This window comes from Dendroctonus ponderosae, unplaced genomic scaffold, assembly GCF_020466585.1.
Source record: "Dendroctonus ponderosae isolate FM_Combo_2020 unplaced genomic scaffold, Dpon_F_20191213v2 Dpon_F_20191213_5, whole genome shotgun sequence".
NCBI classification, from domain to species: Eukaryota; Metazoa; Arthropoda; class Insecta; order Coleoptera; family Curculionidae; genus Dendroctonus; species Dendroctonus ponderosae.
In genome coordinates this window covers 14,974,848-14,986,270 of record NW_026018715.1, presented here as the reverse complement: position 1 = coordinate 14,986,270, position 11,423 = coordinate 14,974,848, and the positions used below count along the sequence as shown (strand labels likewise).

Here is an 11,423-nt window from a genome sequence, read left to right as displayed (position 1 = left end):
TTAAAAAGTGAACAACCGTCCATCTGCAAGAAACGCTTCAAAAATTCACACATTTTAAGCCAGGTTCAACAGAGCTTTGAAATGTTGACACTTTAAAGAGGAAAGATGGCTAAAAAGACGACAAAACTTTCAATTTAATCCAAAAATCGGCCAAATTAAACCTAAGCACTTAAACTTAGGCTTAAAAAGTGAACAACCGCCAATATGCAAGCGACGCTTCGAAAATTTGTCAACCCCAGACCAGAGTTAATGGAACTTTCAAATTTTTACACTGTAAAGAGCGCGGATGGCTAAATGGATGACGCAAAATTAAACTTTGTCCAACAATCGCCAATAAAAAAATTAAGCACTTAAACTGGACTTAAAAAGTGAACAACCGCCCATCTGCAAGACACGCTTTAAAAATTCACACACTCTAAACCAGGTTCAACAGAGCTTTGAAATGTTGACACTTTAAAGAGGAAAGATAGCTAAAAAGGCGACAAAACTTTCAATTTAATCCAAAAGTCGGCTAATTTAAACCTAAGCACTTAAACTTAGGCTTAAAAAGTGAACAACCGCCAATATGCAAGCGACGCTTCGAAAATTCGTCAACTCCAGACCAGAGCTAATGGAACTTTCAAATTTTTACACTGTAAAGAGTGCGGATGGCTAATGGATGACGCAAAATGACACTTTGTCCAACAATCGCCAAATTAAAAAATTAAGCACTTAAACTGGACTTAAAAAGTGAACAACCGTCCATCTGCAAGAAACGCTTCAAAAATTCACACATTTTAAGCCAGGTTCAACAGAGCTTTGAAATGTTGACACTTTAGAGAGGAAAGATGGCTAAAAAGGCGACAAAACTTTCAATTTAATCAAAAAATCGGCCAATTTAAACCTAAGCACTTAAACTTAGGCTTAAAAAGTGAACAACCGCCAATATGCAAGCGACGCTTCGAAAATTCGTCAACCCCAGACCAGAGCTAATGGAACTTTCAAATTTTTACACTGTAAAGAGCGCGGATGGCCAAATGGATAACGCAAAATTAAACTTCGTCCAACAATCGCCAAATAAAAAAATTAAGCACTTAAAACTGGACTTGAAAGAGTGAACAACCGCCCATCTGCAAGAAACGCTCCAAAAATTCATACACTCTAAACCAGATGCAATAGAGCTTTGAAATGTTGACACTATAAAGAGGAAAGATGCCTAAAAAGGCGACAAAACTTTCAATTTATTCCAAAAATCGGCCAATTTAAACCTAAATCCTTAAACTTAGGCTTAAAAAGTGAACAACCGCCAAACGCAGAAATTCGCACACTCTAAACCAGGTTCAATAGAGCTTTGAAATGTTGACAATATGAAGAGGAACAATGGCTAAATAAAGAACGAAAATTTTAATAAAATCCAATAATCGCCTAATTTAAAAACATAAACTTGAACCTAGGATTAAAAAGTAAAAAATTACAAAACTGTACGCGACGCTTAAAAAAATCCTACACTCCAACCGAAGCGAGTACAACTGTGGAATTTTTGCACTGTGAAGAAAGATGGTTAAAAAGAGGGCAAATTTGAATTAAAATATAAAAAGACAAAAATTAAACTTGGGCTTAACAAGTGCAAAACCGCCAATCTACAAGCAACGCTTCAGATTCCCTAAGCTCGGAAATTGGTGAAAATTCTATTTTTTTTTATTAATTCATAAAGTTTCAGCGCGTCTTTCAGGGCGTTCACAGTATTCTTCCATCAATAAATTGCAAAATTCGCTGATAAAAACCGATCATTTACTGCTATTCAATGTGTTGTGTGTGGTTTTATGGCATGAGCAACAATCATTGTCCAATGCGAAAAAATGTGTATGAACACTAAACATTGAGCATGGCTTTATCAGCACGATTAGAGTGAATCAACAATTATCGGGCAAGTCAATGAAAATTATTTCAAAGGCAGACGCATTTGATTCTCAACTAATCCATCCTTATTCCATTAATCGCACTTGGAGTTTCCAACGACAAGTTTTTACTTTACATGTTTGTGTCGCGATTGTTCAGCGGTTTAGCTGACAAAAAGTGTGTTTGATAACGCATGTATTTCTAATACACTGACCCATATTCAACTCGCCCATCGGTTTTCAGTGACTAAGAATATAGAATAATAAGAAATAATATAGAATAATAAGAAAAAGAATCGTGAACGCCAACTGCCTGACTGCATCATGGTGCCCATTTTTTGGGTTCCTTTGTATCAGTCAGAATAATCACGTCCAAACAGGTTTCTACTCCGCCGCCAGTTCCACATAACTCGCCCACGTTGGACGCATTTTCACTTCGAACGGACCGGAATTGAATGGCAATAAGAGCGAAATTTCCGTGTTTGTCTCAATCCCCAATCACCTCTAAAAAATCCACATGTTGAGTGGGCTGCTGGTGCAAACCAGCCCACATGATTGACAATTTTTCACCCAAGCAACCATCAATCAATCACCAGTAGCGTATTTCCACGCGTCAAATGAATCATTTAACTAAAGTAGGAACAAAAATTACCATTATGCCCTAACGAATTCAGCCGGCCTTTCCTCCAGGAAAGTCCCCTATTGATAGTATAGTTCATGTTGCTTGTTTTCCATCTCATTTGCCACATGGTGATTTTCTTTGGTGAGTGAATCTGCACTCTCGAAATAATTATTTATATATAAATAATGGTTTAAAATGTTTTTTTATATATATAAATAATGGTTTAAAATGGTTTCTTGTCCACAGACAGCGGACTGCAATTGAACAACACCTCAAACAGCAGCATTGTTGGATGCAGCGGAAGCAGCGGCGGAAATGGCAGCGCTTCCGACAGCGGAGATCAAGGTGAGCCTCTGGACCCTCAAGCCAGAGCCAGAGAAATCGCTCGCCATAAGGAGGAGGCTAAGAGGAAGCGCCGCAAGAAGAAGCGCACCGGCTCGTCTCTCGTATCGTCTTGCTTTCAAGGTAAATTGGAGTATTTTCTTTCGTCAATTGAGGGTTTTGGGGTGTCCAGATTGTTTTTGCTTCCAAGCGGTTGAGTTTGCTTGATTTGAAGCTACGCCATTCCTCTGGAGGGGTTTAAGGGAGTGTAGACGTAGAGTTAACGGAGGTTTTCGCAAAAAGCTATTTGTGAGTGCTTCAACAATTCTTCCACTCGAACCAGAACGAGTACAACTTTGAAACTTTTGCGCTGTCAAAAAAAAGGATCACCAAAACGATGGAGCAAATTTTCATTAAATACGAAAAAACTGAAATTAACAAAAAAAACTTAAGTGGATAAAGTGAATAGTCGCCAAACTGGAAGCGGCGCTTCAAAAATTCTTCCACTCGAAACCAGAACCCGTTCAACTTTGAAACTTTTGCACTGTAAAAAGGAAGAATCACCAAAACGATGGAGCAAATTTTCATTAAATAAGAAAAAATTATCATTTTAAAAACCACCACTTAAACTTTGACTTCAAAGTGAATAACCGCTAATCTGCAAGCGACGCTTCAAGAAAGCGTAAAATCCAAACCAGGACCGGTAGAATTTTCGAATTTTGGAAATATTAACGGAAAATTTGGCTCTTTTTACTGGAGCTCTAAACAATGACTTGATGCGATTGGCCTAGGAGGTCTATGTTTGGCTGAATGTCAATCGATGTGTGAAGGAATCGCTGTGTTCTTGAGATAAAAATAAATCGAAAGAAAACGGGTAAACAGGCGTACGTGCACTTTTCCGGGTTTCGGCTGGTTAACAATATATTTTGGTGCGCCAGAAAAAGGTCATTTCACGTTGTTTACAGTTTGCTAAAGAATATTAATTGATGTCGCTCAGTGGACGCCATCAGTACACTTTTTCGCCCAACCAGACTGTTTGCGTTCACGACTTTATCGTTGATAAATGCCTGGAATACCGATCGGTTTGGAATTTTTCGCGATATCAGCAATAATTGTGCGTATATACCTTAATTCGAAACCACTTGGCCTTGGATGGATGATTCGCAAATGCGAATATCCGATTTACTGCGCCAAAGCTGCGTGGTAGAATTTCGGCTTGATTGCCATCAAAAATCAACTGGTTGCGTAATGGGATTTTCATCATTGTTCTCAGTTCTGGGTCAAATCATGGAAACTGATCGATCCATCATTTACCTAGCAATCCAGTTGGCAGACTTTTTTTCCCTAATTTTGCACTTATCTTCGTTAATTAGCCATCCGTCCCACACATGTAATGCATGTACGACTTAGCCGATTATTTGCCAACTGATAAAAAACACTTTCGTACTGATTCCTTGCGCACGTGGTCCTGTCGAGTATCAGCTTGGAAAGTTGAGTGAAAAAGTCTCTAATCAATCGCCTTAAATAAAGGCTGGCCCCAACAATATGTAATGTACATATAATAATAAAGGTGCGCCTCTAATGCGTGGCTAGAATACATAGGATAATGCGTGAAAGGTTAGCAGGGTTATACATGAATAAAACTGATTTCCGTTTTTAATAGCCCGTGGTCTAAGGATTTTCAGCGGTCTTTGATTGCGGGTGCTTCAACTGCGAGCGAAACGTTTACCAGTCTAAAACCCACTAGAGTGAACGTTGACGCCATTATTCTCCTATTTAGCTGGGCATTGTTCACTTGTCCAGTTTGTAACATGAGTGGGCAACTAAAGCCGTTCTATTTTATGAATTTCTATAAATAATTAAATAGCGATTTTTCTCGGCTAATAAAATACAGCGGTATGCCACTGACCGGTAGCGCGATCATTCAGATTCAAATTAATTCTTCAGAAATGAGACAATCCAAGGCTACACTGTTTACCAGTTTAAATATCAATAACTGCGCGCTAGTATTATTACTATTGTGGGTTTGGACGGTTATTTCACCAATTGTTCACCGGAAAAATGCGAAAAATGCCTATAAAATTACCAATTTGGTTGCTTTGATAACAGGACATTTATTACCGGTTCGAATAATTAAGTGTTCGGGCAAGACACAGAAAATGCATTGCGAAATGTTTCTAGCTGTCCAAACTGTGTCGTGATTTTTTGTTTATTTGACCAACTTTTCCTCTATCGATGAGTATTTGATTGTCTCATTAGGAATACTAATTGTTAAACTCGCGCTAGATATGCTTTTTTAGGATCGAAGCTTGTGAGGTTTTTTACGCTGTGGTGAAAATCGGTTTTTTCTTGACGTTTTCAGCCCCAAAAACGCACCAAATTTTCATTCAATTTCTGGTTTTTGCTAATACTTTTCAAGTGTTAAAAATCATTTAGTGGTTTATAACCGACGATTTCCCGTATAGTAGGCCCAAATTTCCACGTGCGCGCATAGACAAGTTCTGTCAACGGGCCTATATGTGTACTCGGCCGGAAAATATTCAATCGCCAATTGCTCACTTCAGACAAATAAAGACCGGAATTACTCAGAACTAATAATGAAATAAATGGAGAAATACAGGGCGATTTAATGTGGATGTTGTTTCGTTTACCGGTGACTTTTTAGAGCTTTTGATAGGCTCATTTTTGAAAATTCCTCCTGAACTGTGTACTGCAGTTTAAGCAAAACCACTCAAGCCTGCGAAACGTTGAGAATAATTTGTTGCGTAGGAAAAGCCCGAAAAACTCCACAGTTTTAGGCAGTAGGTAGTCGTCAAAAAAGTTTTTAGGAATGTTTCTAAGTGCGTTTTTTTCCGAAAAATCTGTAACCAATCGCGCTTATCTGCTGATTTATCAGTTTTGTGCTGAATGTTTCAACAATACGATTTGCTGATTGAACAGTTTGCACATTGCAATTGATGGTTGTGTTCGTTGATTAAATAATGCCATTTGAAAGCCAATTGGACTTGTATTAGGTAATGAACTGAGTTAAGCCGCGTCTTTTTTTTAAGTCAACTAGAATGCACTTTTCATACTTTAATGCGCGTCCCTAATGTGAGTTGGCTGGCCAAAGAGAAAACGGTTAAATATTTCCTTTCACTGCATTTGCATCAAATTTTGCATAACAAATAACCCATTCAGAAACTAGTAAAATATAACGAACCGAACTTTAGTCGGGCAAGTTTTTTAGTGGAATTTTAACCTTCGAATCACCTTTTGCTTATTTCGAGTGTGGCGTTTCATTTTTAATGAAAAAGTACGGTTTTTTTCGCACAAAATCTGCGCATTCGGTATTCAGCCAAACATGTTGGATTGGAATGTTGCCGGATCGTACTGGGAGTAAACAAAAGGACAATAACAGGAAATAAAGGCTGATGCATACGAATGGGCGTGCAGACCAAGAACTGCATTGATTATTCATTAATTGCGTAATTTTTTCTATTGACTAATGTGTTTATTTATTTGCTGTCTACTACGCATATGTAAATTATGTACGATATGAACTTTCCATTTGCTTCTAATTGGTCATTTTTTTATGGTTTCTGCCCGGTTTTTGTGAATGTCAGTGAATAATTCGCAAAATTCGCTGAGGCTCTGCAAAAACTTCAAACTCGCACCAGAGGTAGAGTTAGGCTTGCTTGATGTCTAGAGAAAAACCCAACTCTCTATCTGCACCAAGATTTTTGCATAATTCCGAAAATTTGCTCAGGCTGCTGAAAAAATTGCGACTCGCAGCAGATGTAGAGTCGAGTTTGCTCTATGCCCATCAAAATTTTCAGCGCTCTATCTGTGGCAAGAGCCAAATGGGGAAGTTCGCAAACTGAGCCTGCACAGCGCCCAAAGAGAAGTAAAATTGCCCGTAATTTGAAAAATTTCCGAAATCTCCACGGGCTGTTGTAAAAAACTTTAGCCCTTTACTGAAAACTTTTTGAATCAAAGCCTGCACAGTTCCAAGAGAGGTCAACAATTTTCAAAATTTTCCCATGCTCTCAAATCACTTCAAACTGGCCTAAATAGTAAAGTTGGTCCAATGTTTTAATTATGGAACTCCGGCGTTTGTTAACAGTCCAATTTGCCAATAAACGAGAAAAACAAATATTTTTTTTTAGTTTAATTTCAATGCGGTCGACGAAGCGCACTCATTAAAAGCGCCTATTAAAAAATCCCTGATCAGATGACGAAACCAGAATAATTACCGTTTACTTGCTTGCAATTCCTTTGCCATTCAGGAACTAATCAAAATGCCATTAAACTTTACCACTTTTTTAGAACAATATTTGAAAATTCGCCTTAATTGATGATTAATCATTGGTACAAGGAAATGCTTTTTGCAACGTTTGTCGAAAAGCTACTTGCAAAATTTATTGAGCCCAATAGAATGGGAAATGGACGTGTTGAATTCTCAATTCGATGAGCTGATTTTTTCATTTTTTTGGTGGCGTTGGATTCGGCTGGTTGAAAATGATCCGAAAAAACGACGATTCAGAACTGGGGCAATTTGATATAAATAAAATTCTATTTACATTAAGTAGATAACGGATGTCAAGGTCGATATCAACACCTTAATTTAAAGTAGATAATAAATCTGAAACATTTTGGAACGAAAACATGAAACTACGCAGAACTTTGCTGTTGTTATTGTTATGACCTGAACGGGGCCGATAATCGTTACGGGAATAAAATTGCGAAATTCGCATGTTTTATTTAGGGTTCTTCAATCTTCGACCAAATGCGCAATTCGTAGGTAAAAATATCCCAAATCAAAACATACTGGATCGGGCCAGTTTGTTTTTATCGGCATTAAATATTATAAAACTTATATTTAAACTCGGCTATTTACCGAAATCCCCAGTTATAATTAACCGGATTTTAATGCAGGTTGATTGCCAATGTTTATGGACATTGTTTGGCTTTAACACATATCTTGGATAGTTACGGTTATCAATTGCTTGTGAGACGTTGGTCGAGTGACGCATGTTTACACAAAACATTCTGTATCGAAACCAAGCAGAAATCATGCGATTGACTGGATTTTTTTCGTCAATTTGTGTTTTAAGTGTTTCATTGGAGCTTACAGCTCAACCAGTTCTGTTCTGTTGTACTAGAAACATTTCGAAATTGATGATTTGATAAAAAAGTGCGCATTTTAATGCTCTGTTTGCCAATGGCAACGGGAGCTTTTCAGCTCAACTGGTTCTCTAAGAATGAGTCAAAGGCTCAGAGCGGTTTTGAAATCCGCGTTAAGTTCAGATTGTCGCATTTTGCGTGAAAACAAGCGATTTTTTGTTTATTTGACCAACTTTTCCTCTATCGATGAGTATTTGATTGTCTCATTAGGAATACTAATTGTTAAACTCGTGCTAGATATCATGCTTTTTTAGGATCGAAGCTTGTGAGGTTTTTTGCGCTGTGGTGAAAAATCGTTTTTCCTTGACGTTAACGTTTTCTACCCAAAAAACGCACCAAATTTTCATTCAATTTTTGGTTTTTGCTAATACTTTTCAAGTGTTAAAAATCATTTAATGGTTTATAACCGACGATTTCCCGTATAGTAGGCCTTAATCGCCACGCGCAGGCATAGGCCAGTTCTGTCAACGGGCCTATAGGTGTCCGCGGCCGGGAAAAATTCAATTGCCAATTGCTCTCTTCGGACAAATAAAGACCGGAATTACTCAGAACTAATAATGAGAGGAATGGAGAAATCCATGGCGATTTAATGTGGATGTTGTTTCGTTTAGCTGTGACTTTAGAGCTTTTGATAGGCTCATTTTTGAAAATTTCTGTCTGTTGCCCTCAGCGGAAAATTACAATAAAACGGAGCAAAAAATACCGTTTTTGGCATGCTTTTTTAAGATATCGAGCTAACATTTGGCAGGTTTGCCCCCCCCCCCCCAAAGGCGTCCCAAAAACTTTTTATCGAATATTAGTGTTTAATCGAAAACGCAAAAAGCATTATTTTCCGCTTTTTTGACAATAATGGGGTGTTTTCAGCCAAAGATTATAACATTATTTTTGCTAGAAAATTCGCCTCATTCATCAGTTTGCAGGGAACGTTAGAAACTCCATTTCGTCGTCGAATTTGGCACAAAAACCAAATAATTGTATGCAATTTTTTACCGAAAGTAATTAGGATCATTATGAAAAAACGACCAGAAAGCAAAAGGTTTCTAAAGTTCCTTTAAATTTTCAGGTCATTCCAGTTTTAACAAAGTTTCTATTAATCAAATACTGGCAATCTTCAGGTGTCTTCTGTGAAAAATTATAAGAAATTTTCACTCGCCTCCTTAACCGCTTTGGAAACTTTGCATATCTGAATTATGGACAAAACCCTAATAATTCTTTCTGGGTCTWTTTCCAAAAATACTTCCTCGAACTGAAAAAGCCAAAGTTTATAATCATTTATTTGGAAAACTCTTGGAAACTGGGGTTTCTTCACTCTTAGGTCAATATTCCTAAACAAAACTGTCTAAACAGATAAACCGCGTTTTCCTAACGTTTTACTGTGAAATACTGACAAACTGAGTCTTTTATGCACAAAAATTAAGTGATCGATTTTACAAGAAAACTCTATGACTTTCCTTGGACTCAGTTCGGTTGCTGGAAAACCGGACTTTTTATAGTTGCTTGAACAAAGTAGTAAAACGGATTTTTGTCTCATTTTTGCAACCGTTACATTACGTTAAAAACCAGTTTTTGGCGTATAACCGACGATTTTCGGTATAGTGGGCCTTAATCGCCACGCGCAGGCATAGGCCAGTTCTGTCAGCGGGCCTATAGGTGTCCGCGGCCGGGAAAAAATCAATTGCCAATTGCTCTCTTCGGACAAATAAAGACCGGAATTACTCAGAACCAATAATGAATTAAACGGGTGATTTAATGTGGATGTCGGGTTTTTTGGCTGTGATTTTAAGGGCTTTTGATTTGGAAACCCGCGTTAATTTTTCATTTGCTGTTACAAAATCCGGTAATTTGGTTTTTTAACAGAGCAATTTTCTTCCAGATCTTTACAAGATGACAGGGGAAATTTTGGGAGAAGGTGCATATGCCAGTGTACAAACATGTGTCAGTATTTACACCGAGCAAGAGTTTGCCGTCAAGATAATTGAAAAAGTACCCGGCCATGCCCGCGCCCGCGTCTTCAGGGAAGTGGAGACCTTTCACTATTGCCAGGGCCATCCCAACATCATTCAGCTGACCGAATTTTTCGAAGATGAAGAAAAATTTTATTTGGTTTTTGAAAAGGCAAGTACCCCCATCGACTTTCAATGGCCAGAGTGCTTGTGGTGGAGTGGAGCGATTAGAGTCAAGGGAGTTAATGCGTTGGTTCATCAAAAAACTGTGAAAAATCCTTTGTGAAAACTGGCATGTTCGATTTCAGATCAATGGAGGACAACTACTAAGAAGGATCCAGGAGTACAAGTACTTCAGTGAGGCTGCAGCGGCTGAAATAATCCGCGAAGTGGCCTCCGCCCTAGCTTTCATGCACGCTAAGGGCATCGCCCACAGAGATTTGAAGCCGGAGAACATCCTCTGTGTGAACAAAGACCGGCTCTGTCCAGTGAAAATCTGCGATTTTGACTTGGGCTCTGGCATACGGTTCCAGACTAGCGTGGCCAGTCCGCTGGCCACGCCTCAACTCTTAACGCCAGTGGGCAGTGCGGAATTCATGGCTCCTGAGGTGAGTTTCCACTTGCATGTGCTGCAGAAACAGCTGAACTCTGAGCGGAATTCCAGATCGTGGAAGCGTTCATCGGAGACTCAGACACTCAGGCATACGACAAGAGATGCGACTTGTGGTCGTTGGGCGTGATCGCGTACATTCTGCTGTCGGGCTATCCGCCATTCTATGGAAAGTGTGGCGAGGACTGCGGGTGGGAGAGAGGCGAGAATTGCAACACCTGCCAGGAGCTGCTCTTCCATAGCATCCAGGAGGGGCAGTACGATTTCCCCAGCCCAGAGTGGGACAGCATTTCGGCCGAAGCGAAGGACTTAATTGCGAATCTACTGATCAAAAATGCGCGCAAACGTTTGAGTGCCCAGCAGGTGAGGAACAGCAGCTGCTGAGGAAAGTTGTTGGGGCGATTCTAAGTGGTGGGTTTCAGGTGCTGCAACATCCGTGGCTCAAATGCGCCAGCGACGCGGCCCCATTGGTCACACCTTCGGTGATTAAGAAGAACAATTCGGCTCGGGAACTGTCCCAATTCGCCGAATCGGCGATGGCGGTTAATCGGGTGGTTCAGCAGCATTTCAGCATGAATCTGGACTATATGGAGCGGCCCGAAATCTACCCAAAAGTACGTGAGTTGCGACGGAGTTTTACTGTTAATGGCCTACTTGCCCGCTGGTTTCTATGGTCAGATTTCCGGGAGTGGAGGTTAAAAAACGCACCCGCAGAGCTGCCTGTTGCCAGAAAGCTAGAAACTTCCTAAATAGTAGTTTTATATTAAAAACTGCGCGATTTCATGCTCTACTCGGCAATGGCAGCTGGCGCTTTACAGCTCAACCGGTTCCCTAAATATGAGCCAATAGCTAAGAGCGGTTTTTTTGCATTTCCATATATATAT

The 11,423-nt window shown here is 39.4% G+C and overlaps 2 protein-coding genes across 2 annotated transcripts in view; one reads left to right on the top strand and one right to left on the bottom strand.

Annotated features, from left to right (window-relative positions):
* LOC109542034 (muscle-specific protein 300 kDa) overlaps window positions 1-11,423 on the bottom strand; it is a gene marked incomplete in the record, with an annotated part of 344,492 nt that overhangs the window by 243,070 nt on the left and 89,999 nt on the right.
* The window catches only part of LOC109542078 (MAP kinase-interacting serine/threonine-protein kinase 1), a gene marked incomplete at its 5' end in the record, with an annotated part of 12,070 nt that continues 3,392 nt past the window's right edge, over window positions 2,746-11,423 (top strand). The window contains 5 exon segments of the mRNA XM_019911133.2: window positions 2,746-2,964; window positions 9,860-10,101; window positions 10,238-10,537; window positions 10,594-10,902; window positions 10,962-11,153. Coding sequence (XP_019766692.1) covers window positions 2,746-2,964; window positions 9,860-10,101; window positions 10,238-10,537; window positions 10,594-10,902; window positions 10,962-11,153 — 1,262 coding nt within the window.